The following is a 27,978-nucleotide window of genomic DNA, read 5'->3' on the forward strand; positions in this document are numbered from 1 at the left end:
TCCGGACACTATAAAAAATTAAACATCGTTATATATATATTTGGTTATAACCCAAAATGATTGTTTAAAATATTTTAAAGTTTTGTTACAGAGGGCAAACCTTTAAAATATTTTTTGTATTTAAGAGGTTTGATAAATTACAGTCACAAGAGGGCAAACCTATTTGTTAGGAATAATGGCTCTCTCAGTACCAAAAACAAAATATCATTCCACCATGAAATATGCCTAAACAAATATATGAGCATCAAAATTAACCTCTCTAAAGAAACCCGCCATTGAAACAAAGTATACATTCACTTGCTTGTTCATCAGCCACTTCCCAACTCGTCCTCACTATCTTCACTGTCGTCACTGCAATTATGTATCACAAAACAAATGGTAATGTTGAAAATACAACCAAGTTTAAAATTTACATGACTGACTAATTTCAAGTATTGGTAAATAACTAAATGCGAACTCCATTTACAGTACCTATGTTCAGAAAGTTTGGAGATTCGCCTAGCATCCAATCCAGTGATGAATTTTTGTGCAGATTGGACGTTCTCGGCTCCTATAACACAATTGAAAATTCTCAATAATGCAATAACACAGCTTCAGGGAAACATCTACATGATTTGAGATAGTTAAGACAATAACCTACATAGAATCTGGTTTCCAATAATTTATAATATCTAATCTCATGGGAGACAAAATAATACGTTTTCCTAATAAAAACGTCATTTATCAATAGTTTTCAAACCTATCACCATTTTCCACCTAAGTGAAACAAAGGAAACGCACCTTTGGTCAATTGTAAGCAATGTAAAGCACATCTCTCTGCAGCAAGTTTAACAGGCGTACTTGAATCTTTTAAACACTCAGCTAGTGCAGGTCCAAATACAGATACATGAACTATGATGGATGAAGAATTGACCTGTAATACAAAATCCAGTCATTAACCGCCTTTGCATATAATATACAGTGAATATACATGTAAACAATATATAGAAAATACTATCTATCTATACAGTAATATACAAGTTATGAATCCAACTAAATAGTTCTTGGACTAAAATTCCCTTATAGTTCTACAAAACATTAATAGTCAAAAGGATATGACAAAAGAATGATTTATAATACCATATCCATATATAAAAGAAGATAAAGGAACAACTAAATAATAAAAATATTAGAGACGTTGCTATTATAAAGATAAGAACAAAAACATCATAAAACTTTTGCAAATTTAGAGATGAGATAAGCAATCAATCAAGGGAAGCAAAGAACAAACCATGGTACCAAACATCATACATTTATCTCAGTTAATACAACTAAATAAACAATGCATTAGTTTGACAATTTCCACACAAGTTAGGAGGTTCTGCAGTTTTACCTTGGCAGCTGCTTTCAGGCCTGATAGTGCCTTTCTTCTGACTTCACTTGAATCGTCTTGCATGGCTGATACTAACAATGAAAGAATTTCAAGATGCTGTGAAGCATTCAAGGGTTCATTTTGAATTTGATAAGCTAGAAGCCTCCCCAATGCTCTGGTAGTTGCCTTGCGTACAGGGAACTGCACAAGAAAGTATAAGAACCAAGCAAAAAAAGGATGCTTACGAAGGCAAAACGAATGATTTACGGTACCTTCTCATCTTTTAAGTTATTTTTCAGCAAATCAACAAGAAGAGAAAATGTGGAAGATGCACATAGAACTTTAGGATTGTGTTTGAGCATGGAAGATATAGCAAGTGTACACCCATGCCTTGCAAACCAGTTAGGAGAAGAAGCACATTTCAACAGGTCTACAAATAACTGGGAAAGTTCACCGTCTTCCATGTACTGCAATACAATGAGATGAGATAAGCAATCAATCAAGGGAAGCAAAGAACAAACCATGGTACCAAACAAATGAAGATTGATATTTCATTGAGTCAGCTATAGGATATTAATATCTTTTGCAGCTTCTTCTATTGCATAAAAAAAATTTAGACTGTTCTTTTTCCTGGAGAAGGCTAGCATAGCATTCCATTGTCATTACCTCACTTCAATCAAGGTGCTTTCAATGGAAATCTTACCTTAAAGAATCTTATTATTTCGAGAATCTTACCACTAGAGCTACCATGATGGGTTCTATTGAATAAGTTTTTTGGCTAGAAGTTTGAACAAGCTAACAGAATGCTGCTATTTGCGACTGTATATCATAGAAAACAGAAGAATTCATGCAGAATGAACGAACCTCTGAAGTGATACCCAATACACTTGCAGCAGAACCTCGAATTTGATCATCATCATCGTCTACTAAATTATTTAGAAGACTGTAGACACGCATCAGAACTATTTTGCTCACATTCTTCCCAGCATGCTTAAGAACGCCTCTTAAAGCAGTCAAAATGGCCTCACGCACACCAGCCTCGGATGCCTGCCAAGAAAATTTGATTAGCCAGATACACATTTCCAGAAGCAACCATTTGAGTGAAATATGATGAGTAATACCTGCAAAGATGTCAGAAGATCACCTACTAAAGGGTCAACCTTCGGACTGAGTGGACTAAGCTTCCCAAGTGCAACAGCAGCACTTGAACGAACAGTCCTTCATAAGCAACAATACCAACATAAATTTCAAAGGTAATAACTAACCAATATCCAATCAGTAATTCAGTATGGTCTAACAAAGCCAACAAAAAACATGACAAATGAAAAATCAAATAACTGTCAAATTTGTTTTAAGAAACAATATCCACATAATGATGCTCCTTATGTGTTGATTCTAGCTTCAGATCAAAGAATTGATGTTATAAAGAAATCAAAGAAGAAACTCAAAATTTACAGTTGCCCATATTTGTCAAGGACATCCATTTATTTTTAGTAAATACATATATAAATTAATCTCCACATTATTTAGTAGAAAGAAAACAATGATTACAAGATTTAGTCTAAGTATGATATTGGGAATATGTGAATGTTCAATTATTAAGCAATAATAAATTTCATATTGAAGGTACAATTAATAACTTATACACTTTAATGAAATGGCACTAAGCCGTTTTCCCACAAAAATAAATTTATACACTTAGTCTTCACTTAGTTATACCTTAAAGATTCATTTTATATATTATGAATATTCATAACCCAGCAATTATGCAACATTATAATGAAACAATTAGTATATCAAATCTTTTGTTTATCGCAGAAATTTTGGATTGATAAATGTACTGCACTGAATTACTATAAGTATTACTGGATTTATTACACTGAGTTTGACTATATAACATATGCTACTAGTGGGGTATATACATTGAGGGGCATGTGAATAAGAATTTTAAGTAGAGAATTCCAGAATAGTAGTACCAATTACAAATTATTGGTATTGTCATTAAATATAAGTAGCCTTAGTTATAACCTTATAGGTTCTAAAAGACTGATACTATACTTACAGAAATAAATGCTCTTAAAATTGTTCCTAATCCAACAGCTTAGAGACTACTGGTTATTACCCAGCATTAGAACTCACCAGATCCAGACTTTTGTAATAATAAAGTTACAAATGCATGAAAAACCAAAGGGACATACATTAACGGCTCCAATAGCAATTCTTAGTGATATAGAAATTTTCATGTAATATTAAATGAATTACTTGTATTTGTTAAATTACTGGATATAAGAATGACGTATTCCTTTTTTTTGGGGGGAAAAGAATGCTGTATTCTTATGTTACACATATTTATGGATTTACTAGTCATGTAACACTTCTCATGCATCATTTTAACTGGGTCAGGGCATGACAGCTTAACTTTCAGAATAAGATACTAAGACCAAGTTTTAGTGACATTATTTAAAAGAACTCCAAGGGTAAATGGTTGTAGAATTAAAACTAGTTTAAGTGTAACGAACCTTGTAGTATCCTGTAGGCACTTGATAAATGTTGTTTGAAGTTGTGGCAGAAAAGGCTTCAGAGCCAACCCCCCTTTCCTGATTATGATGCTCAAAGTTGATAAGATGGAAGCCTTCACTTGCCATGGGAATCTATCCCCTATTACTCGAATCAAGGGTCTGCAATAAAGAAGGAAATTTACTCAGATAACTAGAGAACAGCGCTACCATCTTTAAGTGTCATATATTTGGACATTACAGTATAGCATACAAAAAGCTAGGCTATAAATTGAAGTTTAATCATTCATGCTTGGGAAACAAAATTTCATGTTCATAGAGATGCCAGTAAATTATAATTTCATGTTCAGATATCAAATCAGTTAAGTGATTAAATTCTCAAAATACATCAGTAAAGTCACAATAACTATTTTGAGAATATGAAGTACCCTGTGATTTGAATAACGAACTCCTTTAGTGCTTTTTCGCTTGTCACTTCAATCAACTCACCAAGACCTTGAGCTGCCTGCTCTCGTAATTCTGTGGGTCCACTCATAAGACCCTAGTAGAGTAAACCAAACAACAAATTGAGTAATTCAGCAAGACAAGGAACAGTGTATGCATGTAGCTTTACATCTTTCTGAAAGAAATAAATGGAAGTAAAACTGCTTCAGTGCAAAGAAAAGATATGAGAGATTGTAGTGCTACTTCAAACCTCCAACTATTGACTATGGCTAGATTTACCTAGGTAATAAATTTCTGTTAATATTTGAAGAAAATTTCCATCCATTTTGTGCAGAACACATGATTATCCAGAAATGTGTGGAAACACTTTAGTGACCTTGTAAGTTTATCTATCAAGACAGTAATCCATCATATTGAGAATCATATTACGTCTTGCGCTCTCTCATGAAAGACATGATTCATCATGCTCACATAAAATAGAAGAAAGCACATTTTCTTTGCAGATGAACAAGTAGAACCTTGAGTCAGTCTCAATTTTTTATTGTATATACTGAAAATTGGAGATTACATCCTCTAGCAATAGATATATAATATAAAAGAAATGATGAAAAGAGTAGTACCAGCAAGAAGATGGGAAGCAGGGGTTGAAGGGCCTTAGGAAGACACAATCCAGGTATAAGAACAGCACCACCCTGCACGTATGAATAAATTACTATTATGAGTTTATCTATTCATCGTTATATTGATTAATCCATCCATATGCTTTTATAAGAACAGTGTATTTGTTTCAGTATAACTACTTCGATGTTTTTACCAACATACAATCTCCAAATTGGAGTAGGTAAATTGGACATGCACTTACTTTCTTCTTTCTACGTTCTTTATCCTTAGATGTGGATATGGCATCACGAACTAACTTTATATATGATGGAAGAATATCCTTTGGAACCGAACTGATAACCCTAGATAAAGCTTCCCAGGCAACCTGTGGACCAGATGGTAAGAAGTTGTTTTAATGAAGGAGGGGAGGGAGTTTAACCACATGTAATATTTATAGGACATTACCGCAACTGTCGCCGAATCTGAATCACTCAGCAAAACAATTAAGCTAGCTATCATAGCTGGAGCTTCATCCTCCAAATATAATTTGCTGTTCTTGAAAAAATATCCAATGAGGTATGATGAACTTCTTCTAATTGAGGCCTGAAGTTAAACCAGACAATTTTAGAGAAAGAGATTTGGAAAGCAATCCTAAAAATTGTACAAAAAATACCTGAGTATCCCCCACTCCCTTTAGTAGTTCAGATATCAATGGATCTACACCATCCTCGTCAATAACTACAACAATAGTTTCCGCTGCCTTCTTTACTAAATTATGAACTTCCTATTGTTTGTAATAAGAAGAAATGCATATAATATAAAGCTTATGCAGTAATTAACCCTGGACCAAAATAAAATAATAAAATAGTCTATATATACCATATTATCATCGCCCATTGCTGCAAGTAGAGTAGGAAGCACGGTACCAAGATGGTAATTAAGGCCAGGCCCTGCGACTTCAGCAAAAGTACCAAGAGCATGTGCATTGAAGGCACTGAAAATGTAACAAAAGGCTTAGAAAAGATGCACAAAAGCATTTAATGGCCTTAAGATAAATGTATTAACATTTTTTTAAGCTCAAATTTTTGCCATTCTTCATTATGGTGTACTCAAATTACTAGAGCAATTGATAGAGAAGTAAAATTAAACATAAAAAGTGGTAGAGAACATAGCCTACTCAAATTGAAATTATAATAAAAGAATTCAGATAGATGTAACAATTTAGTGAAGAATTAAAAAAAGAAAAAAACACCACATACGTTATAGGAACCTGGACCAGTTTTTGCAAGATATGAGGCAAAACAGCAGCTGTCCTGACACTGCAAAATAATAAAGATTAAAAAATAATAATAATTTTGACATGATTGGGTTGAACTAAAATATAAGGCTATCCTACCTTAAAATTTGTTTGAGGGCATCAAGTGCAGTATCAGAAGTTTCATCATCATCTAAAGCTTGCAAGAGTGTTGGCACGATCTCATCAATAGCTTGCATTCCAGCACTCTATATAATGATAATTTACAATTAAACAAGTTTAGTACAAAATAATAAGGAGATAAACATGAGGCTCATATTCACAAATAAGTCACCTTGTACAGTGTGCTGAAAGCCAAGCCTGCAGATTCACGAACCTCGGGCACACTATAAAATAGAAGCACAATTAGATATGATCAAGAGAAGCATTTGTTGAGGGAATGAGGAAAAAGAAAATACAGTTCAATTTGTCCAGCTGTTTACCAAAGGACGATACAGTAATCTAGCAAAGTAATCTTCCTTCCATTTTGCCTTTTAGGATTGAGCAATAAGTACAAGCATAAAATTATATTTAGACCTTCCAACTACTCACCTCACATGAAGCAAACACTATTTACAATTATTAACATTATTTTATCTGTTTCTTTAATATTGAGATTGATGAGGGCTAAAAATTATGTTAAAATGATATTTCTTTTTTTACAAAAAAATAAGAAACATGTTAATATGCTATTCAGATAGAATAAACACAGAACTACGAAACCTTTCCATTGGAACTTTAAATTCCAGTCATAACCTAGAACATATGGTTGTGACCATATTTAAATTTCTCAGAATTTCCATTCTTGTCTCTCCCAAAAAGTGAATTCAGGTTACAATATCCTAAAATAATTGGAAAAAAAGTGAATGGCCTGTTGAACTCATAAGAAAGGCTTAATTCATCCACTGAACTTTCAGTTGTCACAATCTCTATCAAACTTATCCATTTGGCTGGAATGAGCCACCTGTTAAAGCTTCAATCAAATTATTGAATGTTCATGAATTCGATCACTCTCATATCTTGCAAACTGAGTGCAGTAGAGTTTAAGAGGGTGAATGCATCAAGCTTATCAAGGTCAAACACTTCATGGCCAGTAACAGCTGGATACATCTTACTAGCCTTTTTCCAAAATAATATTCACAATCAATAATCATTAGCAAACATATACATACCTATCACAAAGTGCTGTGCGAATTGTTGGGATAAGCTCATCCATGAAACTGATTAATTGAGCCTTGCCTGCACTGCCCATTACTTCACTTAGACCAATGCACACTCCCTGTAATTGCACAAAAGTTCATCATGAGTAAAAGTCAACAATCCACCCATTAAAAACCGGAAATAGACATCTACTCAACAAACTTCTTGAAGACGTAAAGTAATTGAGAATTTTATTTAACAGCTAGATACATACAAGATCATACCTAGAGAGACACATGTGCATTCTTATCTATATTATGAAGTGGATGACAGAAAACTCACCTCCACAACAAGCTTTAACAGACAATAACAGGACGTGCGTTAGGGAAAACAAGGCTAGATGCATAACCAAGTCATTAATAAAACAACGAAAAATGCATGCAGAACTAGTTTATTCACTACCCTCCTATGTGAGCACTCCATCAAGCTATCGCTCTCTTTTTTCTTGGTGCGTTTCAAATTTTCAATTAATATAAACATTACAGAAATTAGGGCAATTGTTTGTGGCAAATGAAACTAATTTGTTCGATAAGATGTCATAATTCATGCACTGCACCTTTATTTGGAACATATGATGTAACAATAATACAAGACATCTAATATCTAATGTGGTTACATGCCAACAGCATGGACCAGTACCTAGGGGTATAATTATAATCCGTGTTTTAAGCAATGTGCATTGTCACAACAAAGTAATTTGACTATTAAGTTCAGCAAAAAAAAGCTTTTCACAGTCCATAAGGCCCTAAAGGGAATCTTATAGTAGAATAGAGCATAGGTTTGTGACAATAAATCTAACTCATAGGTTTTTGACAATAGACATAGATTGGGACAAATATACAGAAGGTAAATCTAACTCATAGGTTTGTGACAATAAATCTTAGCAGTTTGGCCTAGCAAAGCTAAGAACAAAGGTAAATCTGTGTAAAACAAATATTAAGCATAAAACAGAAATCTAAACTATCACAGCTGTAAATTTTTTGAAAAAAAAAAAAAATTAATTTACAGCTATAATGCATGAGCAAAAAGTTAGAAGGCTCACTTGTCTCCGACTAGGACTTGAATCCTTTAGCCCTTGAGATAAAATGGGAATTATCAAAGGCAAAACCCGCTCTCCAAGTTTTCTAACAAGTTCTCCCAAGGATCGCGCAGCAACCTGGAAATATGCAGAGTAAAAAGTCATGGAAATGTTCAGAATATGAAATAATTTTAAAAAGAGTTTTACAACAAAAATTATGAACCTGTCGTCTTTCAGATGATGAAGAAGCAAGAGAAGAGATCAAAGTATTCATCAAAACTGGCATTATTTCTTTTAGAGTCTTGGGAGTATTTACTACTATGGTCTTCCACACATGCAAGGCAGCCTGGACCAACAGAAATTGGCATAAATACAAACATAACAAAAACTATTTGGTGCAGAAGGATTACATCATACAATGTATTTAATCTCGAAGAAATGTCATATAAATCTCACATTAGCACAAATAAGTTAATCAACTTTTAATTGAAGCAATTAAAAATGCCTCAAAGCCTTTACCTGTCGTACTGTTATACTGATATCCGTTCGAACCATATAAAGAGCAGCAAGGACTTCATTCCTCTTTTCTCTCCCAAGAACTTCAATGATAGCACGTCCTTGTGCCTCAGTACTGGCACCTTCATCATCACTACCTCCCTCAAGGAGTGCTTTACCAGAAGTTCCAGCAACCTATATTAGTACCAAATAATCAAAGATGATAAGCAATAATTCCACAAAGGTGAGATGGTAGGGCAATTAACACAACATACTGTACCTTAAACAAAAGATCACCCAACAGTTCCACAGAACTTTGACGTATACGCCAATTATCACTGAAGATACCATCTTCGACAGCTGGGAGGAGGAGAGGCAAAGATCTGAAAGAAATGGGAAAGATGAGTAAATAATATCGCGAATTAGATTGTATAATGAAAGCACTCACAAAGGCAACTACTTCACAAGTCCAAGCAAAAGGAAAGAACAGGAGAGAAAAAAAAAAGGTCTACCAATATATGTAGTCAAGGCAACCTAGGTAGGAATCTTGTAACAAGAAAATCAAAATGAAAGGTATGTCACTTTCATGCCTCATCGATCAGAACAATAAAAAGGCAATTTTAACAATATTTTGTTCCCACAAAAAAATCAATCATCACAATCGGTTTCTTCCAAAGCAAATTCAAACGCATGTAAACAACTTATGTTTTCACTTTTTTCCCCACTTTTTGTCATAGTTAATCCACCATTAAAGATTTTTTAACAGCTCTCTCCAACTTGGATTTGGCTGTTCTGTATTTGGCTTCTATCTCTATTTCTCCATTCATTATGGCCTTTATTTACAAGTTTCAAACCCTCCTCCAGATTACCATTCACACATGATTTAATTGCTAACCTTCCATAATTGACTCTTACTATAATTAACATATCAGATTTAAGTACTAATTTTCCAGGAGATGGGATGATAAATCCATGTTATCTTCTTGCCTTGCTATTCCAAACTATAGTCTTTATTCTTCTTTTCCCAAAGTTTGAAAGTTAATTTTCACTTGTCCTTTCCTCTAAAGAAATTGGTCCTCATCACGACCTATAAGCCAAAATCCGAAACTTAAAACCATGGTATATACATTCTCCACGATAAACCAAACTAAAAGGTTCTAAACGTTATGAACGTCTTTTTCATGAGACATTTCACAACCCATAAATTCAATGCCAGCTTAGGTTGTTATAAGGAACTATATTATGCAAACAAGAAATCCAACTGATATTTTGCAGCACTTGCTGAATTGAAGAAGTTCAAATAATAAATACATTTATATAAACACAAATCTAAAGCTAAGCAAATAAAAAACAAGAAATCAAAGAAAATGTACGTTGTTGCATAATGCTCCACCAGAACATGTCCAGCACTAAGTGCTGCCTCACGAACAGATTCATTTTCGTCCGCAAGACCTGAATGACAATGAGAAACAAGATGACGAATTACAAACCATAGCAATCAAAGTATGATCTTAGCAACTATTCTAGGAAACTAATTACAAATAATATGAAAATAAGACATAATCCATAATATAGATGACTAACCATCTAAGATAGCTGGTAGAACCAGCTGTAGATAATTTTGGAACTGTACACCCAAAGATCTCGGAAAGTACTAAAATAGAAAGAAGATGGACAAAATGTCAAAGATGAAAACACATATTTAGAACGTTAAGTACTTGATAAGAAAAAATCTTCTTAAGTTTTTTTTCCTGAACCTTGAAAAGTGTGAGATAACCATCCCGAACCGAGGCCTTCTGGTGAGAACAATTTCTGATAATATCCGGAAGTAAACGTTCAAAGTATTCGCTCCCTAGGGCAGCCAACACCTAAAACAAAGAATACAAGACATTAAATGAACTTCTAGAAAATGAAAAACAAGATTGAGTGTCAAGCTTATACAATTAAAGCTTAAAGACAAATACATGTTTCCAACAAAACTAGAAGACATTTGCACTTGGAATTTGCTCAGGAAATGGGGGTACGATTGGGTAATTGTGTGTATAACATCTACGTTGCCGTGCATTATTAGCTAAATGTATTGGCTAACATTTGATATACAAACTTCCAATGAATGCATAAGGTAGCCAACTTCTTAAAGAATTAAGACCATTCCTAAAAATCTTAGAAAAAATGTATTGCAAAAATGTCCTAGGAGATGTTAATATAACCAAGTAAAGGAAGTTGTTTACAATAATCATATTCTATATTATACCCAATACAATGATAAGTAACAACAAAAATAAATCATAACTTGTTATTTTCATCATGTAGATTACAGATGATACCTACTCTAACTTATCACATGCTAATAAAAATTTCATATCCATCCAACAAGATATGGAAGATCAAAATCAAGTCAAGGAAATTTTTAAATACCAAGTTGAAAGCTACAAAAATTTCATTCTATACATGAAGATGAGCAGGGAACTGCATTGAATTGTTAAGTCTGAAATAATAATCAAAATATGCAATATCAATGAATAATATCATGTAGACTTGCCTCACTTAAGCCTTGAGCAGCTCCAGAACGTTCAACATTACTACCGTCGGATTTAAGTGTCTCCAACAACCATGAGACAAGATCTGGGAAAATTTCCTCTCCCATTCCTCTAATTAGAGAACCAAGAGCCCTTGCAGCAACTGAACGAACTTCAGGTATAGGATCTACAAGAACCTGTCAAAAAGAAAGAATAATATAAACCTGCCTCTCTCCCTACCCCCACCCGCACCTCAATGTTGAATACCAGATGAGTGTGAAAACTGATCAATTGTGCAATAGCACTATTTCTGATTGAGGAAATCATCAGGGCTCAATCTGTATAGGATAAGCAACTATCTGCATGCCTATCCAGCTGAATACAATATACCAAAAGCTATATGCTGGAAGATACCTTTTTCACTTCAGGGAGGAGTATACCAATATAAGGAATCATGTCTTTAGGTTCAGTCACTAAGGAACACATATTCCCAACTATCTGTGAAGCTTTCTTTTTTGTTTCAGCACTTCGTTCCCTCAGCCCTCTGTGGACTATAGGTACTAACAACGCAAGTGAAGGAGCATCAATCGAATTCACAAATGTTGTCTGCAGATAAGGTGTGTATAATGTAAGAATTCAGATTCAGAACATTGTGGGGCATAATAAATTTCAATAACAGATTGGACTTACTTGTAGAAGAATATCGAGTGAATATTTTGTGCACTCATTGGGGTCTGTAAGACCCAATAATAGAGTAGGGACAAGAGATGATATCTCAGGGTTCTTTATAACACTGCCAACCTAAAAATCCAAAAAATTGAAATTAAAATCAAACCCATAGATATATACAGCTAAAAGATAATGCAACAAAGCGCTACCTGTTGAAGAGCAGTTTGTCCAGCCGACTGTACTTTAGGATGTGTGTCGGTTAGCACCTGTAACAAAGAAATGAAATGAGAAAAACAGCTTCTTCTATAACGAAAAAGTGAAAGAACATATCAAATTGTAGCAGCAAATGAATATGGTAACGTGTTAGCTGTGACCTCTGTTAATTTAGGTACAATCTTAGGAAGGCACTGGGAAAGCTGCTGTGGAGCACAGTATGCCATGGCACCAAGAAGTTGCACACTGCTCTGCTTCGTTCTCCAAGCCTTATCTTCAAGACCCTGTAAGTAAGCTCCAATTTCATCATAAATGAGTAACATTCAGAAACGAGAAAACCAACAAGAAGTGACATTTATAGGAACTAGTACACACAATGTTTGAGAAATTACAAATGGATGCAATTGTTTTAGAAGTTCAAGCAACACTATTCAAGTTTAGAGAATGCCATGAATGGATGTTTATTCAAAGAAAGGGCATAATATATTACCAAAAGTATTCACATAAATGTGTATGTCACAAACTTCACCATCCTCTTTTCCCAAAAAAAAAAACTTCACCATCCTCAATTTTTTTTATGGAACAGATGACTTTGCAGAGTTTAGGGCAGTTAGTGTCAAAATCTCACTTAATACAATTTTGCAATAAAGAGTGTCAATTTGATTGATAAAAGTGACTAGAAAATCAATTTAAGCACATTTCACTCATCTATCTGTATAAAATTCTCACAGAAGTTAAATAAGAAATCCTTCATATACATTTCTATGTAAATTAAAAGACAAAGTCAACCCAGAAAGAACCTTTAAAAGTGATGGCAGCACAAGCTTCACCCCTTGAGCACTAAGCCGGGACATCATTGCACGAGCAGCACATTCAGCCGCTTCTCGGACAGCAATAACTTGGTCAGAGAAAGAAATCAGGAGCAAAGGCAACAGATAAATTACATACCTAACAGATAAGAAAAAATATTAGCTCCAGATTAGATAAATGAAGTAGTTCACTCTACAGAGAGATGTATCCACATACGGTTCAAATAATCTCCCTAGTTTCTCACAAAGGCACTCAAATGCCAGCAATGCTCCTTCTCGACGTTTAGCTGAATTCCTGGAAGTTTAGAAAACTGAAATTCAATACTTGCATATCTTAAGCATTTAAAGATGAAAAGACAGGTTTGGGTGAAATTGGAAAAGCATGCTAAACACAATATACAAACTTATGCCCAAGCTTGAAATATAAAAGGAGTCATGTGAGAGGAGCCATTCAATTAAAGGTTATATCTTCATAGGCAGCTTAGAATTTCCAGTTTTGGAAAGTCACACCGGTAAAATGACAGATCTACACATATAATTTAGTTCTTGCAACAATGATTTCCAACGAGTATGAAAGCTAATGTTTCCATATGTAGCAACCTCTTCAGAAAAACTACCTAAGCATTTGATAACTATAAATTCCAGTTCTCATTTGGAGAAAATCCAATTGAATCCTAATTCCATATTCCATTGGCTCATTATGTTAGATCTTTTAGCCAGAGCAACCAATTTCATTTATAACCTAAAGAATGTCGCATAATTCAAGAACCATATTATCAGTTTCTATAACCAGCATGGAAATATAAGGACCATGCATGATCCTATATTTCAGTATCTTGTTCTTGTAACCTTTCAGTATCGCCTCCCAGTGTGCTAGTTGTTTTAGAACATCAACAAATCAGCATAGGAAAAGCTGTTCAACTTCGAATTCACTCTCAAAGAACTTATCATATCAAATCAGCACAAAGATCATTATTAACATGAAAAATATAATAATTTGTCCTATAATGAAATATATGTGTATTTATACAATGATGAAGATTTCTAAGCCTGATAATAGTTGAATGGCTCGTGCCAAACAAAATCTTATAAGGTTGTGTACAATACATATATATAGTGTCATATAAATAAAATATTTCTACTTCAAGGACCACATCAGGCATCAAAGAACGAGTATAATACCTGTCAACCAGACCTCCTGATAAAGTAACAACAACACTATACTTCTTGATACATGAAATTCCTAATCCCTTAACTACACCAGCTAATCCAAATGCTGCTCCACGCCGCTCTCCATATTTCTCACTTTTCATCAATCGATCAAGTAGCTTAGAAACCAGTACAGGAGCATCATCCTAACAAATTGAATCCAAATAGAATAAAAAGGAAAAAATAAATAAATATATAAAGAGAGATAAAAGGTGACAAAGGAAACATTTATCCATAAGACCTCCATAAACACGGACCAATCATAAGAAAATAAACGAACCTTCAAGATTTATAAAATTGGTAACCATGCTAACAACACATAACAGATTGTGGTTGCATATGTACTACAACTTAAAGAGGAGAGTCATGAGTAAGTTAAGACAAATGCTAATATTAGGTGGAAGAAGTTGAACTGTTGAGTTGGCAATAACATATGTCATTCAGAGTGGCACTTAAACCCATATGGTTGTTTTTCCATTCTTTTAGCTTGGATCTCCCTTGACAGAGATTTTGTGCCTTTTTTCAAACCTTTTTATCTTATGTCTAGGTCATAACTCCTATAGTAACCATCAGAAATTCTCTTAAATCTGGTTCTGCTTCAGATCAATTTTAAACTATTTCACAGGCTCAAGATTCTCTATGAGGACTCGTATGATATACACTAGATCATTTAAGCAAAATGAAGTTAATAGTCAAAATTTCAAATTCCAGCAATAATTAATCTTACTTGTTTTGACTTCATTAATGGAGATAAGCAGGAAGAAACTGCTTGTTGGACTGCTTCTGATGGTGTGTTCAACACATCCAGTAACTTCTCTACAACAGCATGGACCTTAGGGTCATCCTGGAGAAATTTTATGACGTTAGATACCGAACAAAAAAATATTATAAACTCCAACTTCCACAGCAGAAGGTTCAAAATACCTCAGCCAAATGCTTTGCCAAAGCTCCTGTGTATATGACAACACCTTCACGAACTAAATCATATGTTTCTTCATCAGATGCCTAGAGAAAAGAGCATATGTACAAACTCGTATGAAAAAAAATATTGTACATGAATAAACATAAAGAACAGCATACCCTGCTCGACAACCACACTAAAAAAGCATCAGAGGGGGCAAATTAATTCATAGACATAAAGAAGGGCATCTACCTTTTTGTTCAAGTAGTTTTCAAAAATAGGAAACAGCAAAGAGACATTATCTTTTCCATGTTTATCTATGATCATAACCCCAGCATCAATCATTCGACCTCGTACATCAGCATTACTATCAGCCTGCAGATGGAAGGATTACATTTTATATTATGAACAATCTAAATTACATCCATGCCAAAACAAATATCAAGAGTCCATGATGTGATGTCATTCATCAACCCACAAGTTGAGAAATTCCCTAAGGTTGAATTGATATCAGTAAGCTAGACTTCGTTGCTAAAACATTACTGAAAATCTTGAAAGTTGAAAGAGCAAAACAAGCAAAATGTTAATGAGATGTACAAAGATTTAATAATTGCATAAGATGTACTCTTGTGGAAAATTGTTAGTGGACAGCCAAATTACAATGTGGTTGCAAGACAATAGTACTTTTGGATTACATTTAAGTGCAAATGAATTCTTTTATTATATAAAGATATGTTCATTTATTAATCATTGGGTAATTGAAGGAATAATTTTTTGTATTTTATTCCTCAATATTGTTCTCTTTAAGTACATGACTTTATGACCTACGATAACTCTAGGTTCCAATCAAAATGGGAACTTATCTGTTAATTACAAATAAGTATCACATTTCATCGTTAGTTAGTAAATAATCGAAAGAAATTATCTACACTATCTATAATGATTGTACAGCACATCTCACTGCAAACTATAATGAAATTTATGGAAATTATAGGAGCTTATAATACTATTTCCTAACAATATAAAATGAAATAAACAAAAATGCATGCTTCAGACTTTTAAGGTGATGGTCAACATAAAGAAGAACAAAAAAAGATACATACCAAAGCTCGTGATATCAAAAAAGTCATAATGACTGGAAGGTCCCTAGTTCTGACCACATCAGCCACAGAGTGCAGAGCTAAGGCAATTCCCTGTCTTCCAACCCAACCAGCATCATTGGTGTCCTCTCTAAGGCCAACATCACGGATGTACAAAGAAAATAAAGTTGACAGAGCCTCCTATAATACAGTAAATACATCAGAATCAAGATTACAATCACATATCTCAATATGTTCAAATGATATCAATCAACACCTGAATAGTATCAGGATTTTCATCCAAAGAAGCAGATAGTGCATCTGCAGCAGCTGAACGGACATTATAGTTCACATGGGAAAGTGCTTTGAACAGTCCGGAATAATCAATCCCAAGGTCATGGCCATACCGATCCCATATATCCTCTGCCACTTCAGCAACTGACTGTAAAGAGAAAACATCCAGTGAATACAGAGACCAAACTGGGAAGATAAGTAAATAGCAATATGCATAGAAAGCTTTACGATGCTTTAAAACACAAGTGAGGTACACAGGAACACATGTTATTGTTAGCCTGACAGAATGCTCAACATGTAGTACAATTGAATACCGCATATCAGAGAGTCAATGGCAGCATCATAAGGGCAGGTTAGCAGAATGGAAAAAGTAATATATTATTGATGAGTTACATGTTGAAGTAAGAGGCTTCACATTACTGAAAAAACTTGTTAACTTTTAGCATATTAAGGTTGTGCCATAATTTACTACCTAGTTCAAGGGTAGATAAAACCTGGGAATCTTATCTTCCAAAATTTGCGGTCATGAAATGTATAGAACAAATCAAACTACAAGACTTATGGAGAACCCCCTTACAATAAATAATTATGAGATATGCCCCACTAAGAATTCAGAATCTAGTTTCCTAATTAGGGAGCAAACCTACTTAACCATCATAGAAAATCATTGTGCAAGCATCATGTCATTGAATATAACACAAGGAAACACAATAGTTATGAAAATCAACAATCTGCCATTTGAAAGTCAACGGAGGGAAAATCAAAATGGGGACTATCTGAAAATCCCATTTTCAGGAAATTATGTTTCTATCGGTTTCAACAAAGAAACGACAGAAATCTATAGAAACCGATCACACAACTACTCCAAACGATTATCTTATTAAGATCCATATATAGATGAGAAACAAAGAAAATATATGTTCTCAAATAGGTTCACATGCTACCGCGAGTATTATCATGTATGTACAATAAACTGAATTCCGACCAAACAAAACAAAATAAAAGAAGAAAAAGAACCAAGACAAATTGTAGTGAAGATTAGAGAAATATGTGTAATCATAACCTTGTCAGAATCATGCAAAGCAAGCCAAATGCTTGTAGCAACTTCAACATCTTGAGGAAGAGAGCGGTTGGCAACAGCTGGTATACATTTTATAGCATGTAAGCAAGCCATGCGAACATAAACCTCTTTAGCATACACTCCGGAAAGAGCCTTTTGAAGAAGATAATGTGTCAGAAAATTGAGAAATAGCAAAGTTGCAAAAAACAAGTGTCCAAATACATACAGATGCCACTTCATCAGAACGCAGACCCAGACACAGTTCATTTAATGCTGGTGCAATAGATGCTTGGTAAGCAGGAACAATACCAAGGACATGATATAGTACCTACAGAATAAGGGAAAAACTATAAACAAGCAAGACCAAATAAAAAAGAAAAAAAAAAGGAGTGAAATACCATCCAATTATTCTAATCTTAACTGATATCATTCGAAGCCTAGGCAGAGGTAGAACAGGATCCATGTGGAGAAAAAGCATCCTGAGCACATCATCATGAAGTGCAGTCTTCTTGGAAGACAGCAATATCGCATTATATATCTGCAAAAGTACAGACCAATGTGAAAATGTAGCAAAATAGAAGCAGACGATGGTATGGCATAGAACAGTTTTATTAAACCTAAAAGTTTTACCGGGAAAACAAAGGTAAAAGTATCAACAGGTAGAGGCCCTGATTTACAGGATATGGACAATCCGTTAACTGTACGCTCAAAAAGGCCCACGTCGGGTTTTTCAGCTGTCCTTGATTCACCAAGGGATGTAATTAAATCCCACAAAACATCAACCTCTTCAGTCTCAACTAATCTCAAGGCAGTAGCAATGTCAACTGCCCAACTGCAGAGAGGAGGTGCAGTACACCTAGAAAGTTTCACCAGCGTCTCATAAGCCGTTTCACTCACTATTGGAGACCTCAGCAACGAGTTAACAAACTTAACCTGAAATTAGATGACAAGAAAATGATCAAAATTCAAATAAAATACATCAAAGGTTTTCAGTGAATCAATGATCGAGACTGTAAAAAACTCAATAACAAACAAGCATGAGCAAGTAGAGAACCAAGAAAACTTTGGTATATATATTCAGTATTACTCAATTAATGTGCTGTTTACAATATATGTACAGAAAGTAAGCATAAAAATATTGATCACTACAAACATTTGTCAGAAATTAAAAACAAATAAAAATATAAGTATTGCCAACAAATAGGAACAAAAAAGTGTTAAATGCCCAAGGAAACATTACTGACCATGAAAAAACAGGAAATATATTAGCATTTTTTCAATTGTTTAGTTAGAAAAAAATAGCATATCTAATGCAAAGGACATACCAGAGAAGGTAGCTGACTATGAGCAAAAATAGGATTAGCTATAGCCATCTCTCCAAGGGCTTTAAGAACCAGAGTTAGATTCTTCTGTATAATCCAGACTTTCTCACGTAAACAGGCCTCTTCCTGAAGCTGCAATTCACGTGCCTCTTCCTTTGAACTCTTGCCCTTATCTGGATAAGATGATTAATGGACAAAATGTTAATTAAATTCCGCCAATGAAAATAGTTAGCTTAGAGATTAAGACAGAACATGCCAGCTTTCTTGATTGACTTTCCGGTGTCCCTTTTTCCTACACCGGCAACTTCTCTACCTGAAGGCTCAGGCTTAGAGAAACGATTGGAATTAACATTATTATCCTGGAAGCACGTATAGATTAGAGACTGTCAACTATTCATGCAAGATGTAAAATATTGCAATACTATAAATATAAGTAGGCAAATCACCATCTCATTATGGTCATCATATACACGAAAACGGCCTTTTGCTTGCTTAACATTCTTACTGGCAATAGACTCTGCAATATAAACACCTTGCTCACTGGAAATTGTTCCTTCAGGAGTACGAAATATCTGATTACAGCAGGAATACTAGCAATTGTTAGAAAAGCCAAGCCATCAAAGATGATAAAACATAGCACTTAACAACATGAACACATTAACTGAATTAAAATCTACAAACCATATATATCAATGCTAAACACACATAGAAGAGTTCAGAAAAATCAAAATAAAATATCAATTCTACAAGTCACATTTACTGAATTAAAGAAACAAATAAAACAGATTGAATTATCAAGGAAGCCAAAGAATATGATAAAATGAACTCCTGTTACCTTAACATCAATTCAAATAAAATCCCCAACTAAAATAACTATTCAATTGTTGAATTTCCTGGATGAAAAATGTGTGTAGTTCTAAAGAATTTTAGTGCTGCAATCATTCATGGTGTTAAAATGGCAAAACACAAAATTTAATAATATTGATAAAAGATGAAAGGCGAAATGAATCTCATTAATTAGAAGTTAAAAAGATTAAATGTAATGAATTGTTGCTGATTTGCATGGTGGGAGTGTCTTTTTTTATTGGACATTACAATGAAAAGCAATCCATGTCAAATAAATGTGAGAACAAAATAATGTTTCACACTAACTGAAGCAACAACAATAGTATTAAATTGTTTCAGGTGAGATCTAGAAATATCAATTACAATAAACCGCTTCATTTGAGAATTTGATTTATGTAAGTCACCAGTTAGTATCTGTGAGTTTTGATGATCATAAAGTTAGAGAATTTTAGGATATTTCGCTGAATGAATTTTTAGTTTACCTGATACATCCAATATAAAGATTAGGAAGGTGGGTGGTTACCATTACTTACACCTAGTCCCATTATGTCTACCACTAAGTATACTGATATTCTACAGCATCATATTTAAATTAATGTTAGCTAGATGTTTTCCATGTCAAGCACTGAACATGAGTATATGACTCAATTACTTCAGCAAATCTTTATCTACCTACAACAAAAGCTATAAAGAGATAATTGTCTACAAAATACTTCTTTAGCGGTTATCTTTGTATCCATAAGAAAAAAATCATCCTAATCTTGCAATTTTATTTTACAAGAAAATGCAGTGCGCAACATGAAACTGAAAATAATACAAGTCAGGTACCGAAAGACCAATGTTCCAATCTGAAGATATAACACTATAGCCATAGCAAATTAGCATATTCAAATATTTTCACTAAGTCAATGGGAAAAATTAACATATAGCAACCTAGATAGACTACATAGAAATCTATATACATGCATACAAGAGAACGTAGAAAATTGTCTCAGCTTGAGTGATAAAGAATAGATGATTGCCTGGATTTCACTCCTGGTTAAAGTGTCATGTGCATTACGGTCAGGGAGATTCTCCAAGAACTGCAATATTACAACAGAGTTTTAGACCGAGACATCCAAATGAATCATAGAAAGAGAACTTGCAAAATGAGTATATGAAAAACCTGTTCAAACTCTCCATAAATATCCCTTGGGATTATAGACATTAAAGTAGTCAAACTATAAATGGCTGCTTCTTGTTCAAAAGTATTTGCACTCATCAGGCCAATTGGTCCTAGCAAGCCCTATAACCAAGTAACATTAAAAAGAATGATCAAATGCATAATAAAGTCGAAAAAACAATAGCATTACATTCGTGGTCTATCTTAGACCTCCATCACCCAAATCTAAAACTACAAAATGGTGTTTGCAGAGTCAAAAACTCTAATTAGACCCTTAACTTGAATGAAAGTATGAAACAAAATCCTTGAATTTGCATAATAAATAGAAATGAACATTTAACTTGCAAGATAGATTTTAGATGACCCTTTTTTTGAAAAGAGAAAGGCAACCAGGTTTAAATTTCTAGACAAGTGTGCACTATATTGATGGCGTTGCATTACACATATACCGTTATTCAGAGCTCATGTGAAAGCCAAGAAAAATGAGATTAACTGATGAAAACTATTAATGAAACAATTGATCATGAGACTGGAAAAAAGGTATTGATTTTCCAACCATATTTAAGACATAATACTTTAAAACAATGGCAATTAACTTAAATTTTATTATCAGTATCCATCATTTATTTGCTGATATTTCCATTATATAGAGTTCTTTAGCACATTCATTTACCTTCTTAAAACTGTATATTGAAATACTAACTCAGCAAACAATGAAACCAACTTGCAATAAATTAGTATTGCAACAGTAGCAAAACAATATTACTCTTGGTCATATTATAACCATAAATGGTCACTTTCTTTCCGAAAGTTTCAACAACTTCAAGCCTAGAGCCATCATTAAATATCCCAAGAAAATTGAAAATCAGATTAGCAATTTACCTTGCAGATGATACCAACATTAGCTGTTATAAGATCAAATATATTAAAACCAAGTGTCTGCAAGCACTTCCGCAGCCTCTGACAATTAAGAAAATAACAAATGGCATCAGATACACATAATGAATGCTAATACAACTCTTTACCTATGAGCAAGTACTCATCCTAACACTTCAGTTTAAAAGTTTATTTTCAATACATAGTCCATTATACACACATAAGACTATAGTCCTTGTTATAGATGGATTCATTGTTCCCTTATTCCTTATCAAAAGGAGAATTGGACTGATAAGTATCAAACATGAGAAATCGATTATTTAATTGATTTTAATACATTGATTCTACTATACATGTCGTGATCCTCAGACCCATGTATAACTAACTCCTTATGTTCATGAACATATGAACAAGAACCTACATCAACATAAAGAACAATATATAATAAAAACTGCAGCGTATGTCTCCAGCTAAAAAGAAATTGCAAGGGAGAAATTATAAAAAAAAAAAGAAAAGGAATAGAGAGATAAGAATCAAGCATGATATCACATCCATATTTAATGAGGACAACTACATCCAAGGTAACTACTTTCCAAGCATATGAGATCAAGAAGTTACCCTCCACACAGTATCTCTCCTTGCTCCGCCAACCAAACATGGATGGTGTGAGCATAACATAATATTCACGCACAAGTTGGCAGTGAAAGGAAAAACTGCTGATGAGATCACAAGTAGAGCCTTCACCAAAACCTCTACCGATGCATGTGATGCAACCTGGCCATCCAATGTGCTCTCAAGCTCACTGTAATTGCAAGGAAAAGCTTAGTAAATCCAAAGGATAAACAAACAAAAGAAGTTTAAACATATAGAATACAAATTTCATGATAAAATAAAAGGAGTAAAACTGACATTAATAAAATGGAACAAAATAATGTAGATTGAATCATTTGCAATGGAAACAGTAATCTCTGCATTACCTCCTATTATGCAGAACTTTTTCTCCTATTACAGAGAGTGAACTTGTGAATTCTTGGAATATAGGTTCAGCTAATTGTGGAGCAGCAGACAAAATCTTCTTCGTACACTCATAAGCAGCTGTTCGAATATCCCAAGTCGAATGACATAATAAAAACAGTACTAACTGCACCACAAAAAAACATTATTATATAATTTATTTTTCAAAAGATGACAGAATGAGAGAAAGATTTACCTGTAACAATGATCTAGTGGAAACAATGTCCAATACTCTGCAAAATAAAAAAAGATTACCTATTAACATTTTTGAGACATGTAGAAAATAACTAAAGGAAATAAGAACAAATAGTTCTTGAATGTGTAGCCAAAGATCAAATAAGCCCTTCAATATCAAATCAAATGATCTTCAATCATCAGGAAATTATGCATCTTCTTCAAAGTTATAGGGCACAAATACAGGACACACGGAACTAATGTGTATCGGAATGCTTTTAAAGGATATAAAACGATTAGACAACGGGAGGCTTATTTAATCTAAATATGGACAAGTTGAGGGCTTAAATAGTCTTCCAAAAGTTTTAAGGACTTATTTTCTCCTTGCCTATAAGTTAAGAGAGTGTATAATCTTATTTCCTTACTAAAATTTTTAGGATAAGCATGTACCTCTGTGTGTGAGACACAAGTTAAATTTCAAACCCCATATCAGCATCTAGAAAATTAAATTGAAGTAGAAAATTAATAAGCATGTACCTCTGTGTGTGAGACACAAGTAACACCTCAAGAAGTTCGATACATGCCATGCAGTCATCAATTGATAGCTTTGAAGCCTGCAAAGCAACAGAAGGAATACTACCTAAGGGATAATTCAGGCATAAAACCAACCTCAGCAACATAATAAGCGCCCACTAAATGTCATTCGTGACCAAATTCACATGGCACTAATCTCATCCTCTTGTTTCAGAATTATAAGATAAAATAGTGTCACTGTATAGCATAACATAACTAGGTAAAAGATATCCATAAGAGAGAACCATGATGACACAAAACTTTACCGAATACCTACCAAAGAAACCGGTACCAGTGAAGGTTCATTTTGTGATATCACAGACCAGATCTTTTCCTTCAAAAGGATTTCATCTTCAACAGAGATAAACAAAACAAAATTTTGCATTAATTTAGAAAATGTGAGCTAGTAACTAGGAAAGTGAAAACACAAAGTAAATATTGCCAGAATTTTGAGAAGTACCTGCTTTAATGTCAACAGCTGCAATTTTCGCTGAGCAAAGCAAGGAATAAATACCATCTAATCGTTGAGACACTTTGGTAAAACCAGTTTTAGTCAATTGGACAAGTGGCATTTGCAAAGATGCAACCTGAAGATATAGTCACACCTTTATTTGTTAGATAAAGAAACCAACATGAGAGAAAAAAGATTGAAGGGGATGAAAGAATAAAATTTCGATCAGTTTCTCACCATAGCAATGTTATCTGCATTTTTACATATTACTCGTAGACAACGGAGATGGCCCCTTCTCAATGTTTCTTTCTCTTTTAGCCCAGAGGCTATAAAAGAAACTAAATCAGGTTTCACGGCGTCAGGAAATTTCACTCCCCAAGAAGCTACTGCTGACAAAATTGCAAGCTTTACCTCTTCATTGCCTATAATCAATCAAATAAAATAATAATTATGTTATTAAGGAAAGCTCACTGAGTATTGAAATCCCAACAGGATCTGGATAACAATCTACTCATCTAACTGACACATTGAACAGGTTCATAAAGGTACATATGGGGGAGGTACTTTAAAAAGGACCAACACCTTCATCTTTATAACACGACAGTAGAAAGCTGCATATTGTAGGTGATAAGTTTTTGAGATATTTCCCCTCTGGAACATTTGCCAATTCTTTCAATGCAATAATCATGCCAACCCTTTGATAAGGGAATGTAAGCCTTCCTTCCGAACCTATCGATATTCATCAAATTAAGACATTTAGCAGAAAATTGTAAACATTAGAAAAGATATTACAGAGAACCTTGGATACAAATACAAACCTCCAATGACAGATTTGATAGCATTAAACATTGCTTCTATAGCATCAGGGTCACTGCACTTTTGGCTCAAATATCTTACTATAATCAAGGCTTCTTGCCTTCTTGCTTCATCTGCATTGCGAACCTGTGATAGTACTACTAGAAGAATCTCTGCAGCATACTTGCTCAAATCAAGGCTAACAGATTTCAGAAGATACCCCACAGATTCTATTACAAGTTCAGGGTTACGTTTCAGCATTTTAACTGATGATGGGACCACTATAGTCTTAAACTCTTCATGCGATAATCGAGTAAACAATGGGAGGAAAGCATCACTGAGATCTTTAGTTGGCTTCTCCCTTGTATTTAGAACAGATGTAACGTATATGTCCAGAAAAGTTGCCTGTCCAACACAAATAATAAAGTAGCAGTTATTGAAGAAGCAATAAATAAGATACCCATGAAAAAAAAATAATTCCTGGTCAGGCTAGAGTGTAAAATCTTGAGTATCTGTTGAAAATGCTTCTTTTGCAAAAACAACAAGAATGTAATCCTCCTAACAAGCCATGATGAAGTGGTTTCTTACCTTCCATTGCTCCAAATAGAAAGGACTAGAGCATGAAAACTCAAGAATAAGCCACAATATTTCTGGATTTTCTCTGTATGGGATCCTTGCTTCCTTCAATTCTTCCAAGTAAATCTTGAAGATCTTTGGCGACTGTTGATTTTTTGGACAAACAATTTAAGAAAGAAACCTAAAAGAAATATTTTTTGTATTCAGAAATGAAAATGTAAAGGTTGCATATAATGGACCTCCAAGAACAAGTGGAAAAAGGTTTTCTTGCATGACTTTTTCTCAGAAGAAGGTCCTTGCATAACAATGTGAAGAGCTGCTGCTTGTGCTCCAACTACTCTGGACAGCGCATTAGCAGATACATTGGCAAAGTTACTCTTGCTTAGCAGAAGGCATGACCACTTAAGAAGCCTATAGCAGTCCACAGGAGACTTTGACTTTATCCGTTTTTCAAGGTTTTGCACAAGAATTGCTGTAAAAAATTTCAGAAAAATAACTTCACGTAGAGCATCAGAAATAAAATCATCCACAGCTTTCTTTGATTTCCGGTCATCATAAATTGACAGGGTCCTAAAGATTATTTCTACCAACACTGCAGCAAGCTCATTTGACATCTCTGCAATTTCAGAAAACAGAAAATTATCCAAATGTTATAAGAGGAAAGTATAATTCATCAAATAGTGCAACCCGTCACATATGAATTAGTTATTTAACAAACACTGTTAACCCAATCCTAGTGGTTTGGAAGTGAGAATAAAACAACTTAGCTTCATTTCAATAATAAAAACACATTAAGATAAAACAATAAAGAGAACCCAATTCTTTGGACAGTTTCTTGTATTTTGAAAAAGGTCAATTTTTCATTAAAAAGAAACCGCAAGATGTGTTAAATGAATTGCATTGTATGTATGGAAATAGCATTTAGTAAATCATTTATATACAAGTTTTATCTTTTCAAAAAAATATATAGAACCCAATTGTTTACTTCATAAGACAAGGACTCGCATATCAAAATAAAAAAGTTCAAAAGGGGGAAAGGCCTATCAGATGATACGAGGTAAACACGAACATGATGAATTGATGATGTGTAAGAATTTACTGGAGTTTCTATTCTAATTTTATAGAGCTGGCATGTGGAGGAAGTAGCTCAAATTTACAATCAACGCAATGTTGTGTTAGTTGTGAACATAAGCATCACGATTTTAGTACAAAACATGACATCTGTATTCCAAGACAGGCGCAACAAAATTGAAAAATGTCAAGGATGTTGCTCCCGCAGGTGCCCATGGATACCACTAAACTACTCTCACGTATAGAAAAAAAATAAGTGGAGTTAAACTATGTCCTACAATAACTGTGTTGTATTTTCCAGCTAGAATTCAGACTTCATTTACTAGTCTAGGTTGCTTGATTTAGTTTCACCAGTTCCATATCACAGGAACAAGGAGTAAACTACTAAAAATTATTCCATCAAAACAAAGTTACCACTGATGGAACTAAATGAGTTCCAAACAGATATTAAACAATAACGCCCCACAGAAATCTTGGAACAGGGACAGAGAATCAGTCTAAAATAGAACCTACTTATTAAGACATTGAAACAGAGGGTAAATATAGCTCTTTTTTCATTAGTAATGTGCTGATATGGACAAAATGACTTCGAACATGGGAAAGTTTGAGACAGAGTTATTAGTAAACATACCTGAATTGACAATAATTGCCGGAATTTCATTGCGAAAGATCTGAAGGCGCCTCTTAGTAGACGAAGTGGACACAGCTGATGCAATAACCGATAATGACTCCACCCAATCCGTCATCTGTCTAAAAAAAGGAGCTAGTGATGCAATCCGACTTGTGATAACAATTGAGAAACACAGATTTAAGCTTAAAACAAACCCAGTTTAACAAGAATTAAGTTTCTTGGTTTAGGGGAATACGAAATTGTTTTTTACAAGAGAAAAAACATGTCTAGGGTTTCAGGTTTGAAGAAAGATAAACACTACGCAGTAAAATAGGTGGGGCTTAGCTCAAGAATAAACTGAAAAAAAAAAACACTTCGATTGCAAACCAAGCAATGGGTCTTATACGGGTTATGGGCATGAGTTAAATTATGTAATTAGTGGGTCTGTTCACTGTTTAGCTTAAGCTAAATTACGGACCTAAATAAGGATGCTTGAGCTAAATTACGGACCTAAATTAGAATGCTTGAGCTGCGGGGGGGCAGTCGTCTCTCTCGCTCGGTGTTTCCCGTGGGCGGCCCGGCAAGAAAATGGAGTCTAGTCAGCTGACGGCCGCGTCTGCATTCAGTTGCAGAATCTATTTCTGGGTTCGACTCTGTATAGTTGGTTTCTTCTCAAAGTGAATTGGAATTTCAGCGGTGAGATCTCGATGACGGCGACAGAAAAGAGTGACAGTGGAGAAGAAAAACTCAGTTATTCTTTCTACTGAGAAATGATTCCGTCGTCGTCGTCTTCGAAATGAGCAACCTCCTTAGTAGTCTCAGGCAGAATTGAGTTTA

At 34.2% G+C, this 27,978-nt stretch overlaps 1 protein-coding gene across 1 annotated transcript; it reads right to left on the reverse strand.

Annotated features, from left to right (window-relative positions):
• Positions 1–101: 101 nt before the first annotated feature.
• Positions 102–27,978, reverse strand: LOC124923864 (protein ILITYHIA). Its single transcript, XM_047463843.1, has 61 exons — positions 27,652–27,978; positions 27,163–27,277; positions 25,700–26,076; positions 25,473–25,604; positions 24,908–25,289; positions 24,672–24,818; positions 24,327–24,511; positions 24,099–24,225; positions 23,916–23,989; positions 23,603–23,679; positions 23,088–23,124; positions 22,855–23,018; positions 22,496–22,679; positions 21,884–21,961; positions 21,005–21,124; positions 20,862–20,921; positions 19,439–19,565; positions 19,250–19,348; positions 18,997–19,166; positions 18,302–18,604; positions 18,093–18,209; positions 17,898–17,999; positions 17,675–17,824; positions 16,595–16,759; positions 16,342–16,518; positions 15,491–15,613; positions 15,262–15,342; positions 15,065–15,181; positions 14,311–14,483; positions 13,346–13,423; positions 13,120–13,267; positions 12,481–12,603; positions 12,316–12,372; positions 12,128–12,238; positions 11,852–12,043; positions 11,461–11,634; positions 10,676–10,786; positions 10,503–10,572; positions 10,292–10,370; positions 9,199–9,301; positions 8,943–9,113; positions 8,647–8,769; positions 8,448–8,561; positions 7,378–7,484; positions 6,501–6,552; positions 6,308–6,414; positions 6,171–6,230; positions 5,791–5,905; positions 5,585–5,695; positions 5,377–5,514; positions 5,174–5,296; positions 4,932–5,003; positions 4,296–4,408; positions 3,871–4,029; positions 2,473–2,569; positions 2,216–2,398; positions 1,624–1,818; positions 1,373–1,552; positions 781–913; positions 472–550; positions 102–351 (listed from the first exon to the last, which is right to left on the reverse strand). The coding sequence occupies exons 2-61, from the start codon at positions 27,275–27,277 to the stop codon at positions 309–311; spliced, it is 7,884 nt and encodes a 2,627-aa protein (XP_047319799.1). The 5' UTR covers positions 27,652–27,978; the 3' UTR covers positions 102–308.

Source organism: Impatiens glandulifera, chromosome 2, assembly GCF_907164915.1.
Source record: "Impatiens glandulifera chromosome 2, dImpGla2.1, whole genome shotgun sequence".
Classification (NCBI taxonomy): Eukaryota; Viridiplantae; Streptophyta; class Magnoliopsida; order Ericales; family Balsaminaceae; genus Impatiens; species Impatiens glandulifera.

Excerpts from the sequence above, each read along its gene's own strand:
- LOC124923864 (XM_047463843.1), bottom strand. The coding sequence starts at position 27,277 with ATGACGGATTGGGTGGAGTCATTATCGGTTATTGCATCAGCTGTGTCC. Across the intron at positions 19,349-19,438 it reads TGATGACCATAATGAGATGG|ATAATGTTAATTCCAATCGT; the intron begins TGATTTGCCTAC and ends GCTTCCAGGATA. Across the intron at positions 12,044-12,127 it reads CACTCGATATTCTTCTACAA|ACAACATTTGTGAATTCGAT; the intron begins GTAAGTCCAATC and ends CCTTATCTGCAG.